This window comes from Crassostrea angulata, chromosome 5 (assembly GCF_025612915.1).
Source record: "Crassostrea angulata isolate pt1a10 chromosome 5, ASM2561291v2, whole genome shotgun sequence".
NCBI lineage: Eukaryota > Metazoa > Mollusca > Bivalvia > Ostreida > Ostreidae > Magallana > Magallana angulata.
Genome location: NC_069115.1, coordinates 11,149,259 through 11,168,276, shown reverse-complemented (window position 1 = coordinate 11,168,276; position 19,018 = coordinate 11,149,259). Strand labels below are relative to the sequence as shown.

The 19,018-nt window shown below is 31.0% G+C and overlaps 3 protein-coding genes across 3 annotated transcripts; 2 read left to right on the top strand and 1 right to left on the bottom strand.

Annotated features, from left to right (window-relative positions):
• The first annotated feature begins 122 nt into the window (after positions 1 to 122).
• On the top strand, positions 123 to 2,985 carry LOC128184540 (perlucin-like protein). The gene is made up of 5 exons (XM_052854075.1): positions 123 to 261; positions 912 to 1,012; positions 1,574 to 1,664; positions 2,335 to 2,563; positions 2,906 to 2,985. Exons 1-5 carry the CDS (start codon positions 231 to 233, stop codon positions 2,919 to 2,921), a joined length of 468 nt encoding a protein of 155 aa, XP_052710035.1. The 5' UTR covers positions 123 to 230; the 3' UTR covers positions 2,922 to 2,985.
• Positions 2,986 to 4,369: 1,384 nt separating this feature from the next.
• LOC128184541 (uncharacterized) lies at positions 4,370 to 10,475 on the top strand. The gene is made up of 10 exons (XM_052854076.1): positions 4,370 to 4,449; positions 5,573 to 5,644; positions 5,746 to 5,875; positions 6,523 to 6,617; positions 6,918 to 6,989; positions 7,094 to 7,277; positions 8,182 to 8,282; positions 8,686 to 8,776; positions 9,596 to 9,824; positions 10,379 to 10,475. The coding sequence occupies exons 1-10, from the start codon at positions 4,384 to 4,386 to the stop codon at positions 10,431 to 10,433; spliced, it is 1,095 nt and encodes a 364-aa protein (XP_052710036.1). The 5' UTR covers positions 4,370 to 4,383; the 3' UTR covers positions 10,434 to 10,475.
• Positions 10,476 to 11,522: 1,047 nt separating this feature from the next.
• LOC128183813 (aggrecan core protein-like) lies at positions 11,523 to 18,299 on the bottom strand. Its single transcript, XM_052852969.1, has 4 exons — positions 17,991 to 18,299; positions 14,315 to 14,423; positions 12,359 to 12,529; positions 11,523 to 12,012 (listed from the first exon to the last, which is right to left on the bottom strand). The coding sequence occupies exons 1-4, from the start codon at positions 18,297 to 18,299 to the stop codon at positions 11,783 to 11,785; spliced, it is 819 nt and encodes a 272-aa protein (XP_052708929.1). The 3' UTR covers positions 11,523 to 11,782.
• Positions 18,300 to 19,018: the final 719 nt, after the last annotated feature.

Genomic DNA, 19,018 nt, shown 5'->3' with positions numbered 1-19,018 from the left:
GTACATGGATAATGATATTTAAATGTTGAATGAGTAAATTGACCAAGTTCTGCACTTGTTCCAGTATATGAATCGGCAGTGTTACATGTAATATGAAATCTAAATGACAAGAAGATTATATAATTGGGGTCAATTTTTGGGGGTCTCTGGTTGTTGGACGTCGTTGGAAAATTATCAAGACATTGATCTAGGGCAGAATATAGTCACATGACTCGTGAACGAAGTCAATCATGATTCGATATCTTGTCCTTATTTGTACAGGTTTGTTTTAAGCTTTTGTTTCTCAACATTGCTACAGTCGAGGATTTTTTTTATGAAAATATTCTCTACAATACTGGTTCACACAATATTCTCCGATTACCTTAATCTGCAACATAGTTTTGGAATCTTATGTTTATGAATCATTTTCCGTCCATGATATATTTGTAACGTAATTTAACTTCTCTCTGTTATTGGTATGCAACACATATGCAATTGTTCTTTTCTTTTAATTATATTTTCATGCTTGTTCTTTCGAAATTCATTACATTAAATCATCTTGTCTATAAAAATCATTACACTAATATAAAAATGAAAGTTTTACATCGCACATTCATGTACACACTTGATTGTGAATTGCGAGAAAGTAAAACGACTATATCTCACAGACATCTATACTTAGTGTGTGTACTTTAGTCTTATCATGCTATGTTGCATATTAACCACCAAATTCGACTCTCGTCATAACGTGGTTTAGAATACTATATCATTCATTTTGGTTTGCCGTAAAGTTATATTGTCTTTTATCCATTAATACTAAAACTATTATTGTTGCAATGTTTTATATTGTTTTGCTACACAGCCATCACTTGCACCTCCTCGTCATTACTTAATTTTGCATATTATAGCGTTCATCTTGTCTTTCTCTACAGCCATCGCCTGTACTCTCTGCTCCTGTCCACAGGACTGGGCGGAGTATGACGGAGAATGTCTGTTCTTTGGACACGATAGAAGGGACTTTATTGGAGCTGAGGTATAGATGCATGTAATTATTTGTTTTAGAATTTTGAAAATTAATCTTAAAATATAGAGCAATGACGCTCAATATGATGAATGTAATTGTTTTAGAAATTGAAATTTAGAAATAAATTTGAAAATCTAATGTATTAATTCTCATTAATTCTAATTAATTCACATTTGGTCAAAACCTAAAACCTTTTTTTCATGCAAAACGACCTTTTATACATATGAAGTTGCAATTTAGCTATTGATCGTATCTGAATATATGACCAAGAACTCATTTTTTGAAATAATGACAAATATTTGTATCATATTCTAATTAAATGAATATACTTTGTCAGCACACGTTTGTTTGTTGTTTGAGTAAGGGAATGAGGAAGTATAAATCATGTTATGTGGCAAAAATGTCTTGGTTTTTTTCATACTTTTAATTCTAATTTTGTTTTAATCATTTCAATTAGAACATTAAAACTTTGTATCGCTTTCTAGAACAGGTACTATATATATTGTTTAGTTTATATGTTTTTCACTATATTGATCTATCACTGATAACTGTCTTATTAAAATTTCGTAGAATGACTGCAAGCATAGGCATAGCTACTTAGCATCCGTTGACAATGCAGGAAAAGCCAACTTTATACGACAGATTCTCAGTGTAATGCATAGTAAGTAGTTTGTTTCTTTGTATTGTGTATACATGTATCAATTTATCAATAAAGTCAAGCAAATGAAATCAAATGGCCTTATGTAGGTTTATCAGATACTGGAAACGGTATATACACAAAGTTCATACTGTATTTCTTTTGAAACTCTGCATTTTTGTTAATTAAAATAACAGTATCAATTAGTAAAAAGTTCTGTAGAATAAATCAAATTCTAAGTTGCTTAGTTTTCGTAGACTCTGTTGGTGGTCTTCCAAAAAAAATTATACTCTTTACCCACAGCAAATATTAACCTAAACAAATCTTATTGATTCATTAATTTAATAACATAATTCAGACTTCAGCATGCATATCTACATATGGAAATATTAAATTGTTGATAATATTTTTTCACATTTGTTAGATTTTATTATAAAAATATATATTTGTTTTTTAACTTTTTTTTCCTTTTGCTGAAGAGAACTTGATAACCATTTTAGGCTAAAATAATCTCTTTGACAAGAATAGCTCTATATATAAAGACAACTTTTCTTTACTTAATGACACATTATGGATTAAATCATAATATTGAAAATTAAAGGCATGTTTAATTGATGATTTTGTTGACAATCCAGCTCACTGTGCTGCCATGATTGTCTAACAATCAAAACTTTTTTAAATTATCTGATTTAAGGTAATCGGCTATACCGCTACTGGATCGGTGGTACTGACTTCGCCATTGAGGGCTCTTGGAGATGGTTGGAGACAGGGTCAGCGATTGGACCCTACACAAACTGGGCGGATGGGCGCCCAACAAACAACGGCACGTTCAACTGTATGATGATGGAATGGGTGGGCGATGGGCTAAAGTGGGTAGATGTTGAATGCAACCATCGGGATGTCACCTACATATGTGAAACAGCGTAAGCAGGACACTTAGTTTTATAATTCTATTTCATTGATGGCAAATATTATTGCCTTTGTTATCTATTTCTTGTCAAAGATATATTCAATTCTAACATTCTTATACGTAGTCTATGGTACCTAAAGATAATGACATAAGCATCGTTTATATGTACAAAAAATGATGTTGCACAATTACAGTTATTCCAAATATTTGTATTCGTCATTAAACAAAGCATTTTGCAAACGTTGCAATTTTAAAAATTTACTATTTTTGCAGTTGTCGTTTAATTAAACAAAATCGTACAAGGTTTAATATGTTGAATAAAAAAAATGAACATTTCCATTTTGACTTTTTTCAGGGTGTCCAGTAGCTGAAATCCAAACAGACAATTTATATATTTGAGAAAATTGTTAATATAATAAAACTATAAGATTTTAATCATGTTGGTGTTTGTCATAAGAAACATAATTACATGTACTTGACCTCAAATCAAAAAGAAAAACATCATCATAAAAAAGACAAATAAAGAACCGCAAATTTCCTTTCCAGTTAGATATAGCTTTTATGGGAAACCATACATAACAAAATGAGTTACATGCATAATATATTTTGTTTTAACAATGCACTCGTGTTCCATTCTCTATAAAGTAAATACAAATCCTAGCCAAAATTTGACTCTTTTTCCTTGAAATGTCAGAACTTTTTTCATGCTTTGTTATTAAAATAATTAATTATTTAAATGATTATTAATAAACTGAATTAATTCAGTGTTACATTTGTGCTGAAAATATGATTGTTGAGCAATACATGTACATGTTTAATGAACAAGATAGATAGTTCATAAAGTGCACGTATTCTAGCTGATAACAAGGTATTGTTCAAAACTCTTTAACTCTGAAAGAACAAAACGTATAATGATGTTAGGAAACTTTGATTTCATTCTACTGTTTGGTAAGTCAAAAAAAAGACAGCAATCATGGATTTAAATTATTTTTATGTTGATATTACATGTAATGTATCAAATTATACACTACTAATGCAGTGTCTTAGTATCAATGTTTTAGAGTTCCGTTTGTTATTGATACCATGGAGACCATGTCATAAGTCTTGAGCTATCACATAGGAAGCTTTTATAAGAGTTATTTTTCACCATTTTGTGCTTAATAAGTAAATGAACGTTTAAGAAGTTCAGACAGAATTAGAACACATCTCTTACTAATGAACATGTGTAGAAATTGAGTATATCACTACCTGTTAGTAGTACAGTTGCGCCTAAATATAATCATTATTGATTTCATTCTGAGCTATACATGTTCAGTGAGCAAGATAAATATTTCATAAAGTGTACCTATACTAGCTGATAACGAGTATTTTATAAAATACGTTTACTGAAAGAACAAAAAGTACTATGATGTTAATACTTTTTTATCCTACCTCTAATTTTTAGAAGTCCCTGTGTGCTCTTCGGTTTTGTATTTTTCCTTTGGAGTTTTGATTTTAAATACTGTTTTTTTCACCACATGATATTTAGGTCTGCAATTCGCATGATTTAAATTTTAGTGCAATATACATTTTTTTCCAGTTTTATGTATAACCACGCCTCCCACCACTAAAGGTAACAGTATTTTATGCATAATATAAATGATTTCGTTTCCAAGATATGTTTACGACAATAACCTTTCAAAACAATGGTACTATTTTTGTACATATAGTAAGCTAAATGGCGCATAAAGTAATTCTTCATATATCAAGTCTTCCTTTTGATAAATAAATTACCACTTTCCCATTCTAATGAAAGTACCTTACAATTACAAGTTTTTATTAGGTTTACAATGTATGCAATGCGCTGGTGTATCAAGCCCAGAAGATTGTTTGACAAAAGTTACATGTCCAGACCAATATGTAAGTCTTTACTTTTCAACCCTTTTTTAATTTTTTTGTAAAATTGTCAGCAAAAGTCAGTGAGTACATGAAATGACCACAATAAAGTTAGGCAATGTAAAACATCTTCACAATTGATATGTTATGTTACTTTATTGCATTAACACAAAAGGTCTACAAATTGAAAACCATAAATTGATATGTAGAATGTGTATTTAATTCTGTGTGCTATTTGAAACCTTATCTTTGCATTTTGTGTAAAAGGTCTCCGTATAAGAAAAATTTTCTTACTTGAAATAAAAACACATACAAATTAAAAATATTTCAAAACCTTTATATCGGATAATTTTGGCCCGTGTTATATTTGGAAAATTGCGAAAGTAAAGGAATTAATCCCGTCTTTAATTCTTCGTTAAATAGCTGTTGTTAAAGATACATTATTTGCTGTGCTCACTTAAAGACCTATATATGATATTCGTCAAATTTGGCCCCCATAATTAAAATGATTCAGGTACATTAATTTGTTGTGTTATTTTATAAAAGAGTTGACATACAATATGTTTTTCACCTATTTATTTGATTCATATGCAGTCACCGGCAGAATATGCCGTCAGAAGTGACGCTATTTTTATAATTCAATCAAAATCAGTCAAAAATTGACATTTTTCTTATCTTGTTTCGAATGGGAAATATAGAGCGACTCTTTGAACAAGAACGCACTTTTTGTCACTTATAAGTATTGGGGAAATACATCCTTGGTGAAAATATTTTGTTTGTTCAAGCAGTCGCTCAATATTTCCTTAAAGAAAAACTGCTTCAAAATAGCCGTTTTATGCTTAAAATGAGAAAATGGCGGGAAAAGGGTTAACTTTATGATGTCATATTTTTAAATTGTGGGCATTAAAATCGAAATGAAAATTATGAAAAAACTTCAAATGTATATTTGTACAAATAAAACAAAGGATTACAGTAAAGTGACAATGTTCATTTAAGGGGGCCATTTTAGGCTCAAACCATATATAGTCCTTTGCTCCTTTTTATATTCACTAATGTGAAGAAAAGCATATAAATCAAATATACCGGATGGACAGTAATTTGTTTTTATCTAATTGATAGTTTATAGCACTCTGTTTTCTATTTCCAGCAATGTTTCACCGACTTCTATGTAACTGAGCAAGGGTTTCTTTATTACGACTTAGGATGCAGGATAAATCAGGTATGGTTTTAGTAATATATGAAACGCTGATTTCCAAAAAAAAAAATCAAAACAGTCTCCCTTGCAGTTGATTTTTACCTAATCGTTCTATCAAAACATAGATTTGTCAAGTTCTTAATGGACAACACACACGAACAAAGTTTTTAGAAAAGAGACAATTCAAAAGTATCCATCTTTGTGAGGAATGTTGCACTACTGACTTTTGTAACAGACAAGGATGCCCAGAGAACTGTAAGTTATATTTATTATTCAAGAGATAAGTTGTAATTATTTTTCAAATATTATTTTATGCTTCGAAATTTCAAAGAAAAGAGTGGAAAAATGGTACATTTTAAATTGTTTGAAATAATGGACATTAAAAAAATGGTCACTGTGACTCTGCACATCAGGTGGTCTAGATCAGTGCTTTTTCGATGAATGCACGTAAATTTTATAAATGTAGAAAAACATATGCATTGGATTTTTTATGAGCTCTTGTGTGCATGTAAGTACAATGAATCAGTAATTACTTTTTTATTCAACCAGTTAGTAGCTTTTGTATTATTTAGAACAGGAGTTCCCTGTTGTAAGAGAGATACAGAGCGGGGCAAGAGGCGAGAGCAACATACTGCATAAAGCAGATGACTTTTATTTGTTTGTTTGTTGGTTTTCTTTTTGCGTCAGTTTTATTAGAAAAAAATCTAGTTATTTCTATGTTTGTTTATTTAAAGATTAAATGGATTTTCCGTATTTAAAGTGTTATCTATTTAGTTGGTCATTTGCATAAAGGCCGTCCATTTAAATGTACATTTTCAGCATTTGTTCTATCTCCGAAAATATTCATGTATTTCTTTGATTTATTACAATGTATGTCGTTTTTTCCTGGGTTTTTTTTTAAGCTGTGACTCGTGTGAACAATACTTTATGCTTTAACTGTCAAGACGCGAGCAGTCCAGAGAAGTGCGACACAGTTGATGTTTGTAACTATGACGAGGTATGAAATTATTTCAACCTAAAATGTTTTAGGACATCAAACGTTTCAGTTATATTGCTTAAAAAATCACCATTTTTAAAACCTAAGCGAGTGTAGATTATTCTACATTAAAGACAACTTAAATATTTATAAATATTTATAAACTTTTATCAGTAAAATTTATTTTTACGTCGACTGTTTTTTGGCATGTTGTTTGTTGCAAAATGTTTCTTTTTTAATAGCCGTACAAACTATCTGCTTTTAGTTAACTTTTAGTCACATTAATTTCAGTTGGCAGAGTTTAATCTTCTTATTTTGCAGATATGTATAGCAGCATTAGTTTTGACGGATTTATTTCAAGAACGATATCAACTTAGATGCGAGAAAAAGCACGTAGGTAGCACGTATGCATTTGTGACAACAAAACACTATCAGCAACAGTATGTAATTTTAATTTCACCAAAACCCCTTACTATGCTAACATTATAAGTTTACAGATATGTGCCAGGTCGGTTGGAGGACAGTTTTATGAGCAACCAAGCCGAACCCCATCTCTTGCTCTTGACAGACGACAAATCCAGTTTCCACTGACAGAGTGTCAGTACTGTTGTGAGAGCAGTTTCTGCAATAATAAAGCCTGCGTAAAAGGAACCGCCCCTCCACCTCACCTCGAAACAACAAGTAAGTGTAGTTGTTAGGGTATTTTCATTTAAGAGGTAAAATTATAACTATACACGTCAAAAATACGTTAACAATATATATATTTGATTGCATTCAATGAATACGTTTTGAAAGTTTTACTATAAGTTTTTTTCTAATACAAAAATAAGTTAAAAAATGTGATATAATTACTTCTTAATGCTTCATAATCCCTCCGATCCAAACGAGATAAACAAGTAAGAAATCAATTTTTTTGTATTACATTTTGAAGGTTTAGATGTTATATGTGGAACTGTATTACTACAAAAGGGATATTATCAAATTTTACTAAATAACACTTAAAGCGAAAACTTTTTGCAATCAATTTATTCAGATTAATTTTTAATTGACCTATATTTTTTATTATATTCGGTACATTTTAAGTATACATAGAATTTGTCTGTATTTGGAACAAACAGACGGGTAAAAGTACAACAGAATGTACTATGCCTAGGGACCGTTCTTTGTGAGTGTTAAAGGAATGACATATAGGTCAAATCATAGATAACAACATTGGGACAATGAATATTCTCTACCTTGCCGTGTTTGCTGTTACAGGTTTCTTTTAATTTAAATCAAATATTTCTAGATAATCTATATTTAATCTATGTATCTAAAGTGAATAATTATTTGATTTTTTTCCCATATTTTATGTACGTAGACACTGATCACATTATTTACCGACATAGTTTTCATCTATGTTGAATGATTCACATTCTGTATTTTACAGTTTCAATTTTTAAGATTTTTGCACTTGGTTATTTTTAAAACATGTATTCTTATGATATTAACAATGCATCAAAGTATTAGAGCAAGAAAAACCTGGTTGACCTTAAATAGTTGAAGAAAACTACTGTGTTATAACGTTTAGTTGTATGATATTTAGGTATATTCACCGTGCAGACGTCTTGCCCGGTGGACTGGGCAGAATATAAAGGAGAATGTCTCTTCTTTGGTAACAGTCGTCAACGCTGGCTGGACGCAGAGGTAAGAAAATGTTAGAAAACAAAAGCAAAGCAGTCGTCTGGCAAGAATAATTAATTGATTGATATTTACTAAATTATCTTCAAAGTATTTAATAAACAGAATTCAGAGAAACTGTCAGGGAAGATGCCAAACAAAAGTAAATTGATACAATAAATGAAAATGAAAACTGTGCGCTTCAAATTTGGAGCAAAGGATTTTGAATGTTAATGTTTGAAAATGCTACATTTTTTTTTTTTAAATTCTGTGTATACATCAATATTTTGTTGTTGTAATCGTCGAACAAGGGAGAAGATTCATCATTAAATGATATACATACGTCATAAGTGCCTATTAATTTAGATCATGCCCCAAGTGTCCATTCTAATGATAACAATAAGAGGAAAAACGTGTTTATTCCTTTCAGAACCACTGCCGAAAATTCCATGCATATCTTGTTACAGACGATAATGCTGACAAACACAACTTTATTTCAAATGTCATTAGTGTTTTACATTGTGAGTATTTCCATCAGTTGTCTAATATGTGAATGTATTGCTTGCCAAAACAACAGGCTATCACATCCGTAATAGACGTGTTCGGTTCTACTTGTAATGAGATATTTTGAGATTGAACCTGTAACTAATTGTTCTCATCTTACATGTATTATTTCCCAATTTCTGGATTCTATGATTAAAAAAAATTAATTCAAACATGCACATGTATTATCATTTTAATATTTTATAAGGATTACAATAACACGGGCACAGCTTTAACCTTTTCAGCGCTCTCCTTGATTAAAGAAAATAAAGACAAGTAAAAAGCTGTCTTTGAGACAACAGACCGGGTTTTCTTTTATGTTAACTGTATCTCTAATCTATTTGTCAACACTGAATTGATAAACACTACCCATCCAAAAAAATGTAGTACCCTATATGCAATATTCTAAAATGACTAAATTCAGCAGCTATTATTTTTTTAATAAACATCAAATATCAATGTATGTGTACAATTGATATGTAAAACATCACATTCCTATCTCAGAAAATGTGGGAGGAGTTATCTGTACAAATAAGGTACCCTTTATGCAATCAAGAAAAAAACTGAGTTCAGCAGCTGGTTGTTGTTATAAATTATCAAACATTAAAAAAAAAGTTCTACATTTTTGCAAAATATCAACATTATATCTCAAAGACTGTAGGTTAACCGTACAAGAGGAGTACAATTTTCGCAGCTGCCCGCCATTTCAATAACCGTATTTTCCTTTGAAAATGAAAAAATAAATTAATTAGAATGAAAAGTTTGAGAAATGAAACAGTGTATCTTTTTATTCCTAGCATTACATCAAAACACGTTTTGGATCGGTGCCAATGATTTTGCAATAGAAGGCTCGTTCCGTTGGCTGGAGACCGGACTGCCTATAGGCAACTTCTCCGCCTGGGGCTCAGGGAAACCAACACGTAACGACACAAACAACTGCTTACGTATGTTCTACAACGGTGATCAGTATAAATGGGAAGACGTCTCCTGTAACGATAGAACCACGTATTTTATTTGTGAGAAACCGTAAGTGTTTTTCTGAAGTACATACTTTGACTGTTAGATATACCGATTACGGATTTATTAAAAGTAATCACACAACGCTATAATCAGGCAATAATAAAGATTATAACCAACAATGTAATTCATCAGGCAAAAAATTTCGACCACAATATGGCAAATATATAGATTAGAACCAACAAGAAAAATTGTCTGATGGAATAATTATACGAAATATATTCTGATCGAATACGTATACAAAACACATTTAAAGAAGTATTTTTATTGTCAATTTTCAACAGTTGTCAATTGACAAAACAATTAAAAAAGCGAGATTTTGGTCTCGTATTGAATGAATTTAACTGTCTTTTTAATTAATTGAATTATTTTGAAAAAACAATGCGCCAAATGAAGGATTTACCTTTAACATATCCTAATAATTTTTCTCGCTTTTGTGAGAGGTCTTTTAAAAGATGTATGATAAATGCTTGATTAACATGAAAAAAAGAAAGCATAAGAATCAGTTTTAATTTTGTGTTCATTAATCAATTTAAACTTCAAGATAACGTTTATTTTTACAGTGCGGAAAATACTGCCTCTCTTACTACTGAAAATGTTCAAATAATTGGAAAATAACCAGGCCAGTCTGTATGCAAAATAAAAATTTTTGCTTCTAAATGTTTATTTTGTTTGCATTTCATCGCTCATAAAAAAATCAATTTAGTATTTTTTTTATTAAAAAAACACTCTGTTTTAGTCTTATTATGCCTTGTTTTACTCAATTTATCAATCAGTTAAAGTCATCAGACTTAATTGCTTAAAATTGGGATAACAGTCGTCTATATTAAAACTCGGGTACATGTACGTATGAAAATGAATCTATAGCTGGTTTTCATAACATCTTTCATCTTTTAATTCTTTCTTCTTATGCAATATTTTCAGATGTACATGTATGCTCAATAAAAGTTCACAAGCCATTTCGCAATGTCCTATAAGAAAAAATAAAAAGTTTTTGAAACGTTATCATGATTCGGAATTGTGTATGATATATCTAGATTTTTAAAATACAAAGTTTTATTATTACCGTATATCCGGGGGTTTTTTCGCATGTCACAAACTTTGCGAATAAAAAAAATTAATATGCGTTAGTGATTTTGCGATTTCAAAAGTTGTTGATAGAAAATAAAACAGAAAAAAATGTTGCGTATTAAGTATATTTTAATTGAAAAGAGATTGCAAACAAAGCGAAAATTAAATAGTCGCGAAAATACCGGATATACGGTAAGATGTAGTAATGAATTACATGTTTATGTGATATATATCGATTTTCCAGCGCCGAACAGAGTGGAACACCGATTTATTAGAACTGTACAGCTATCAAGAAAAATTGGAGCAGATTCTCTGTTACCAAACAAATAAATCATTTTAAAGTGATTTCTACGACTTAAATATGTGTTTAGAGGAACATTAAATGCGTAATTATCTTCGAGTTGTTTCATATGTCACAATTATTCTATAGCAGGACCCGTGTTAAATCAGAAATTACATGCAGTTTATAAAGTTCTTACATAATTGTTGTTTATAAGTAGATTCGGTCTTGTGATACCTGGTTTTGAAAAATAAAAACAAAACGATTTACAATCAAGATATATGTTTAATCTTGTAATCAACTGAGACAAAAGTGTTTTAAGACTAACATCCATCAACATTGATTTCGTTGTTTTCGAATAAGATAATCATACATTTGAAACAATGCATAAAACATGGCTTTTGAATATATTAAAAATGCAAATCATATTTATCCAATGATTTATTCTCAACACAATCATGTAACTCTACAGTTTCTGCCCTCTAAATCACTAGTAGGGTACCATAACTCCTCTGTTTTAATCAGATAAACGTTATGAAACACCGTGTAAAAATATGTACAGCTACAAATATCCACAAAACAATGGTATCGCTTCTTTGTATCTTTTTAAATTGAATCAAGTAGGAATTTCGCAAAGGTACGGATGTTTCAAAATACAGGGACACTCCTGAAGGGTATCCAGATGATTCCACGTGAGGCATGTATCAGTAACATTAGGTACCGAATACATAGAAAGAAAAAAAGGATCCACGCTAAAGCCGTTTATCCATTTCCAAGCCATTAAGGTATTGTCGAACGAGGCTCCAATATAATAAGGTTGACTCGTCACAGCACCTGAATCATACTCTAAATGCACAAAAAAATAAACAAACCATTCGATTTATTTTAAAAAGGAATGTAATGCTTTTCTTGCTTTAAATGTTTTAATATTAAATTAAGCTGAAAAACATTACTTAAAATACACGATAATGATAATGACTGTTATCTTTTATTCAAAATAGCATTTACTGGATTTTTCCAATTGTCCATGATAAAAGTTTAAAGTTTATTTATTTGGAAAACTTTAAAACATTCAAAATATCTTTAATGTATCTCACATCGTGCCACCAGTAGCATTAAATATCATTTGAATTGTATTCAGAATGGTAAGAATCTACATTCTCCTATTACATTGTGAATTTGAAGCCCATACCATTCTGCATTGCAGTGAGCTTCATAGGGGTGTCTAGTACAGCAAGTCTGGCTCCTGCGCCTTCACATTGAGACTTGGCGTCTTGCCAGGTTCTTGTTGATTCAAATACTATGTAGCAAAGGTTTACAGAGGGTACCCATCTGTAGTTTGATGGACAGTTTGCTTCATTGGCTGAGAAAAAAATTGCAGGCAATTGGTCTTTCTATAAACAAATAAAGTTTTTTTTTTTTTCGCAGTTAGAAGTAAATAATTATTGTCAAAATCCCTTAATTTGATTTCATTCCTGTTTGTTCAGAAAAAGGTAAATGTCCAAAAGGCTTAAAAATTATCTCTCTTTTCAGAATACGATTTCTTTTTATGAGTTGAAGTTGAAGTAATTGTTTATGCTACAAGTATGCTTATGTTTAGATGTAATTCTAACTCTTTCTGCAATAAAAAAAAAACCCACAGAATATTTGTAATTTCTACACATATTTTGCACATATTTGGAATAAATATTTTTTTCTATTTGCGTGATGTATAGCAGACATCTTAGATTTTGAGGAAGCTGAAACTAATCTGCTAAATATACCTGTACATGTATTTACATATAAAAATGAAGATGTTTTCAAGTTAAACGGTTTAGAATTTCCTGCATCATGAATATTCCAGTAATAATACGGGTGAGGGACTGTAAGATTCTACTGTGGACTAGAATTAAGGCAGATACCTGTCCTACGTTTGGTCTCAAGGTTTATTTGCACTATCCCACACAAGAATGAATATCTACTATACACATGCTTTATATACGCATGTAAAAGTCATAATTATTTTCCTTTTTTAAATATTTGTATGAAAGGATTTTCGATTTTCATTTTATCCCCCACGGAAATACTCGCCGTGTATGCAAGACGTAATACTACCAACATTCAGCTGGGACTTAATCAGTGAAAACAGAAACGAAATATTTATTAGCTAGCCGCTCTGATCAACACGTGAGATTTGGCAGTCCTTTGAAGACCATTAAAAAGGGAAAAGCCAATAACTTAATGGTGTGTGATGTTTGAAAGGCTAAATATTTTTTGGACGCAAGATATCGGTGTGAAGCCTTTTTTCTGGCGTTTGGTTATGTCTAATAATAACCGCTAACATTTATGCAACACCAATGAGTATGGCTTTGATTTAAATTTTACTGATAGCAAATAAGATATGTATCAGTGTTACATGTTACGTCAACATAATTTTAAAGTAATCATTAATCCACTGTCAGTTGTAATGCTAAAAAAAATCAAAATAGATTCTTGACACAAGGTCATTTGGGCATGGTCAGGGTCACTAGCAAGTAAAGTGCTAAATTCGTGTCCGGTCCATAACTTTTTGATGGAGAAACATTGTAATATCTTTCTGCACACAAATACTGTTTAAGACCTCAGGGTGTGTCATGACAATGGCCGAGGGTCAGTTGTGCAAGTTCAAGGTTAAAGTTTTAAAATGCTTAGTTCTTGTCTAGGCCATATATTGTAAAGGAGAATGATAAGAAGCTTATCTTGACACAAACCATCCCTTATTTTCTAATAGAGTAATACTTCAGTTTTTATATTTTATTAGCTGAGGATATCATTTTTGAGCTTGCCACATTCTCGTGTTGTAAACATTACTGTTAACAGTGTGTTGTACACTGTAATTATTGATATTAGTTCATCAGTCTGCAGTACTTAACACAATAATTGAATATAGGTATGTAATCACTTTTTGTAGATTTATTATTGTTAAACATTATGTACATTTATATGAAAAGTTCGAATGTTAACGAAAGACAAATCTGAATAGGCTTTCTAATCCCAATTTTGATATTCGTTATTTTATTCCTTAGTTAATTTATCCAATCAATTATTTTTGTCTTCTTATTTCACCTAATCGTGACTTTTGAGATATCACTCACAAGTACACGTAAAAAATACCTTAATTAGTACATACTTTTTATGACAGCATCATTGATATCAGGTCCACAAAACGTCCCTCCGTTCGATAGGTACGTACATCTGAACGAACAAGTTGTGGAAACACATGGCCCGGTGAGTAATTCCTGTAAACATTCTTTTTAATATGAAAAAATGCTTTGTTTCACCTTGTACTTCATGTTCTACCATAATGGTCCATCAAATATGACGACAAAATGAGCAATCGCACATAACCCACGTTTCTCTACTACCATTTTATGCTAACCGTATTTAACAGCAAGGTATGCATAATACACAACATGTTTTAATCAAGGGCATATAATTAAAAAAAGATCGTAGGCTCAGAGTTAACTGTAAATATACGAATTTATTCCCTTGTCATTAACAAAACCAAAATTAAAAGCAACACTATTAAAGCCCGTTTAAACATAATTTTAAAGTAACCATACATAAAGAAAAGAGTTGAACTCTGACCCAGATAAAAAAAACTACCAGCTCGATTTAAAAGCCTTATAAATCATTTAATTTTATAAAATTCACAATATACTTGTAGTTTTAGGAAAAGTGACGTCTGATATACACGCATGCTGAAATTCAAGTTGCGTTGCCCTAAAAAAAGGAAAGATATACTTCATGTTTCTCTCGATGTCACCAGTTTATTGTTTCTCAGACATTAACTGGTCCGGGGCTTTTGATGGGTTTTTGCCTTTGATAACAGTAGTATTCCGAATAGCGGAGAGCACTTATCTTTTAAAATCTCCAATTAAACGCCGCTACTACATCCTCAAACTCCAGTAAAATTCGTTATACACTGTAGAAGCAGAAATATTCTTTGTGGGTTTAATTTCTTAATTTTCGTTAGTAGCAAAGATCAAGTAAATTATATCCCTGACAAATTTTAAACGTAAATATTTATAAAGACATGGTTGGTTTGCTATATTTCGGAGATGACGATATGATTAAATTAGTTCCTTACTTATTTGCTTTAAAAAACAATAAAATTCTAACCCAAGTAATATATGTGCTTCTACAGTACTTTCCCAACTGAACTTTTTTTCTGCAACCACATCAAATTATGACAAGGCCTGCCATTTTGATGTCTGCGAGAAATTTGTAAATATGTTATAAAAAATTCGTCAATTCGCAAAACGTATGCGTTTATTCGCGAACGTTTTGCGTCTATTCGCGAAATCGACGCGTTTTTTTCGCGAAAGTTAACCGTTTACTCGCGAAACTAACGCGTTTATTCGCAAAACTAATGCGTTTATCGCGGAGAGATATATTTTTTACGTATATTTCACAGTGACTTATATTTTTAAACAATTCCAATGCGTTCTCCCTCGTAATAATGAGATACATATGTTGCTCGTTGGGATGATGATTATACTTCAGTACATTTTCTTAGTAATTTGAGGTGGCTGCTGTAGGCTCCTTTAGCAGCCATCGTAGTATCTTGTTTGAACAAAGGAATTTCTTCTCCTTCTTAAATATGAATATTTTTTTTATTTTAAGTTTATTTGAGTTACAATTTCTGTTGTTTCTGTGTTCTGCAATAAATATTATTGATACTATTTTAACGTTTTAAAGCAAAAAAAAAAATTAGAATGAGCTCATTTTTATGAAAATGACAATTATTCTTCAGGCAAAAGGGTCATTTTTCTACTTTTTATAATGACCTGGGCCGGGGTCAGTATTCTCCGTCCATTATTTCATGGGGGTCTTTATTTTGCTTTATGCCAGCCTTGTCAGAAATCGATGAACTTGTTGCCAAGTTCAAAGTAAAAAAAACATATCGGTATCACGCACATCTACTCATTGTGATCTAAATAAATAGCTTAATGTACAACTGTCAATAAATTTTATGCATCAGATTAGGAGGGTTTGCTCTTTCACTTTGCTCTTTCACTTAATCTCTTAAATACAATATCAAAAATAGGGCATTCATTGGAAATTTAAATGGGCAAATATTTCCACTATGTACATTTCACACTGTGTCCTAAATACCAACATAGTTTAGGGAAATCTTTGCAGGAGTTAAACCAGAGATGCGCGAACAAAAAAAACAAGACTGGCGGACTGATTACTTGACTGGCCAAGGACGGACGAACAAATCAAAACATTAAAACCCTTACAAAATCGTAGGGTATAATTTATATTAAAGAAATCATTGATATTTGAATTTTCTTAAAAACATTCAATATATTTCAAATATGCACATGCATTTAAAAAAAAAATGTTCATGATATTTTGATACAATTGCATTTTTTTCCAAAAAATTTCTTGGCTACATCTTATTTATATTACGTTTATTAATGCGCCAACAAATGTTCACGATGTATCTTAGTCATTACATTTTTGTACGTAAGTATTGACGTATTCTAAAAGCGAACACGCACTATCAATATTTTGGGTACGACTGCCCCTACCATACCCCCCCCCCCAAAAAACGTGCTACGTTTCTTAAGTTATTTTACTCTGTCTTTCCTATTGCTTGACAAGGACTGTATCGAGATTCTGTTCCTCTCCTCACCCATAACACATGAACACACTTAAAAGTAACAATGCAACCCTTCTGTGTTATTGAGTTATAAAATAATCATTAACCGCGGTCAATATTTGTATTTGTAAGATTTAATGAACCAAAATTTATCACATATTAAGCAACAGCGTTTATAATTAGCAAAACAGCGTTCAAATAAGGAATGTAATCGACAGCCTTTTAATTCGTACTGTTTTCCTTTAACTGAAATGTAACAAAAATGCGAAACAGTGAAGTTAATAACCATATATTGTATCTAAATAATGATTGGTTAACTAAAGAAACCCAAGGATGATTTAAATTTAATTTACCTTTCTATAGCCGTACATGAATTTTCTTTAAAATTTTGTATACAGGCAGAGGAGTATATATCAAAATGTGTTGACATGAATAAACATCCAACTAATAACTACAAAGCCTAAACCTTTTGGTCTTTTATTAAGATTGCAATCATGTGATTTTATTCCAAAATCGTTTTCGTTACTGATTATTAGAGATAAAATGAAGGTTAAGAACAAAGTAAGTGCAAATTAATTTATTCATGAAAGTGACATGTGCATTTTATGTGCAATTGGGCCGTATAATACAAAAAAATATTGAAAATGAACAATAATATTTTTTAAGTAACTGGGAGTCTACTAAAGTATACAAGTAAACATGATAATTCATTTTTTTTCACAAAAGATTTGTTTCTAAATGTGGTAAAACGAAATATACTAATAAAATGAAGAGCAATATCGCAGTGATAAAGTTCAGTTGTGATATTATTCTCCGATTAATCTATATAACCAACACCATTGTAAAACCTTTCACATATTTCTTTATATCAAAACGCATTAAGGCAAAAATTTACACTATTGAAATAATCGTAAACATAATTTTTTTACCCAATTCTATATAGAAATTCGGGATTGAAAATGTTCAATCTTTAATCACAAAAATAATTAATATAGATTGCTACAATCATTGCAAAAGAATATAGAGGTATATATTTTTAAGGATAAAGGTAAGACTTGATGCACTGAATTAAATCATTTCAATTAATCATTAAATTATAACATTTTTATATTGATTTTAATTTTTCATCTTTTTCTTTTTTTGTCTGAATGGTTTGATAAAACTAATTGATTTCATTACGAAATGCCGACATTACCTGAGGCTGCGATGCCCTCTCCATATACACACAATTAACATCAGGTATTAGGACAGCCCCCAGGCCCACTGTGGAGGGGTTCAGTTGACATCGTAGGTCTCTCCTCCAGTAATTGACCGATAGACAATCCCCCCGGCGCATACATTCTCGAACGCACTGTTTCTGTCCTATAATGTCCAGAATTTGTCCAGAAGTGTCCAGCCTCTGCCCCTCCTGATCTCTGGTCAGAATGACCCCGTTGGTGTTATTAAAGAATTCAATGAAAACTGCAGAAATGAATATCAGAACGCGTTCTTTTCTCTCCTCCATGTTTAAAAAGCTTGATGAAGGGAGAAAAACACTCTCTTTATATATGCCTTGATGTAAATACCCTGCTGGGTCATTTTGATTAATGTGAATTAAAAAAACTTAACGCAGAGGTCATGTAGATATTTAAATATTGTTTAAAAGGCAACAATTTTCCATAATAACCAATATACTGCATCTTGTGAATCAATGATTAATCAATATTTCTTCCAAAGTATGCCTTTTTAAAACCTTAATGTATTTAAATATTTGAAAAAAAAATGCATTTTTTTCCACACCATTCCACATTTAAACTCAGTTATAATCCTATGGACCAATGGATTTACTTCGTTGTATCTGTAATTTCTTATATCTGTATAATGAATTCGCAAAAATAACTACAGCAAAGTCAGTATATACATGTTTTCTTTCGCCCGACTAGAGTTTTTGCTAAATTAAGGCATAGAATGAAGATACATTATTTGATACCTTTAATAATCGGATGGTAAATTGAAAAATTGACGTGAAAATAAATTCATTCAAACTATTATGTTTAAGGTAGTGTAAACTCTTTTAAACTGTTAAGAAATTCGTTGTTATCGTGTTAATTATCACGATCATTATTCACCTCCACGTGACTCGAAATCGGATCGCTATATCCGTAAATTCGTATATCCCAATTTTTTGATAATTTTACAGAGGACTCAAAAACGTCTTGACTATATATGATATTTCTCTGTTTC

Coding starts and splice junctions, on each gene's coding strand:
- LOC128184540 (XM_052854075.1), top strand. CDS start 231: ATGATTCGATATCTTGTCCTTATTTGTACAG. Junction 1,013..1,573: donor GGGACTTTATTGGAGCTGAG/GTATAGATGCAT, acceptor AAAATTTCGTAG/AATGACTGCAAGCATAGGCA. Junction 1,665..2,334: donor GATTCTCAGTGTAATGCATA/GTAAGTAGTTTG, acceptor ATCTGATTTAAG/GTAATCGGCTATACCGCTAC.
- LOC128183813 (XM_052852969.1), bottom strand. CDS start 18,299: ATGGAGGAGAGAAAAGAACGCGTTCTGATATTCATTTCTGCAGTTTTC. Junction 14,424..17,990: donor AGAGGGCATCGCAGCCTCAG/GTAATGTCGGCA, acceptor GAATGTTTACAG/GAATTACTCACCGGGCCATG. Junction 12,013..12,358: donor GCTCACTGCAATGCAGAATG/GTATGGGCTTCA, acceptor TTGTGCATTTAG/AGTATGATTCAGGTGCTGTG.
- LOC128184541 (XM_052854076.1), top strand. CDS start 4,384: ATGCAATGCGCTGGTGTATCAAGCCCAGAAGATTGTTTGACAAAAGTT. Junction 4,450..5,572: donor TTACATGTCCAGACCAATAT/GTAAGTCTTTAC, acceptor TTCTATTTCCAG/CAATGTTTCACCGACTTCTA. Junction 5,876..6,522: donor ACAAGGATGCCCAGAGAACT/GTAAGTTATATT, acceptor TTTTTTTTTAAG/CTGTGACTCGTGTGAACAAT.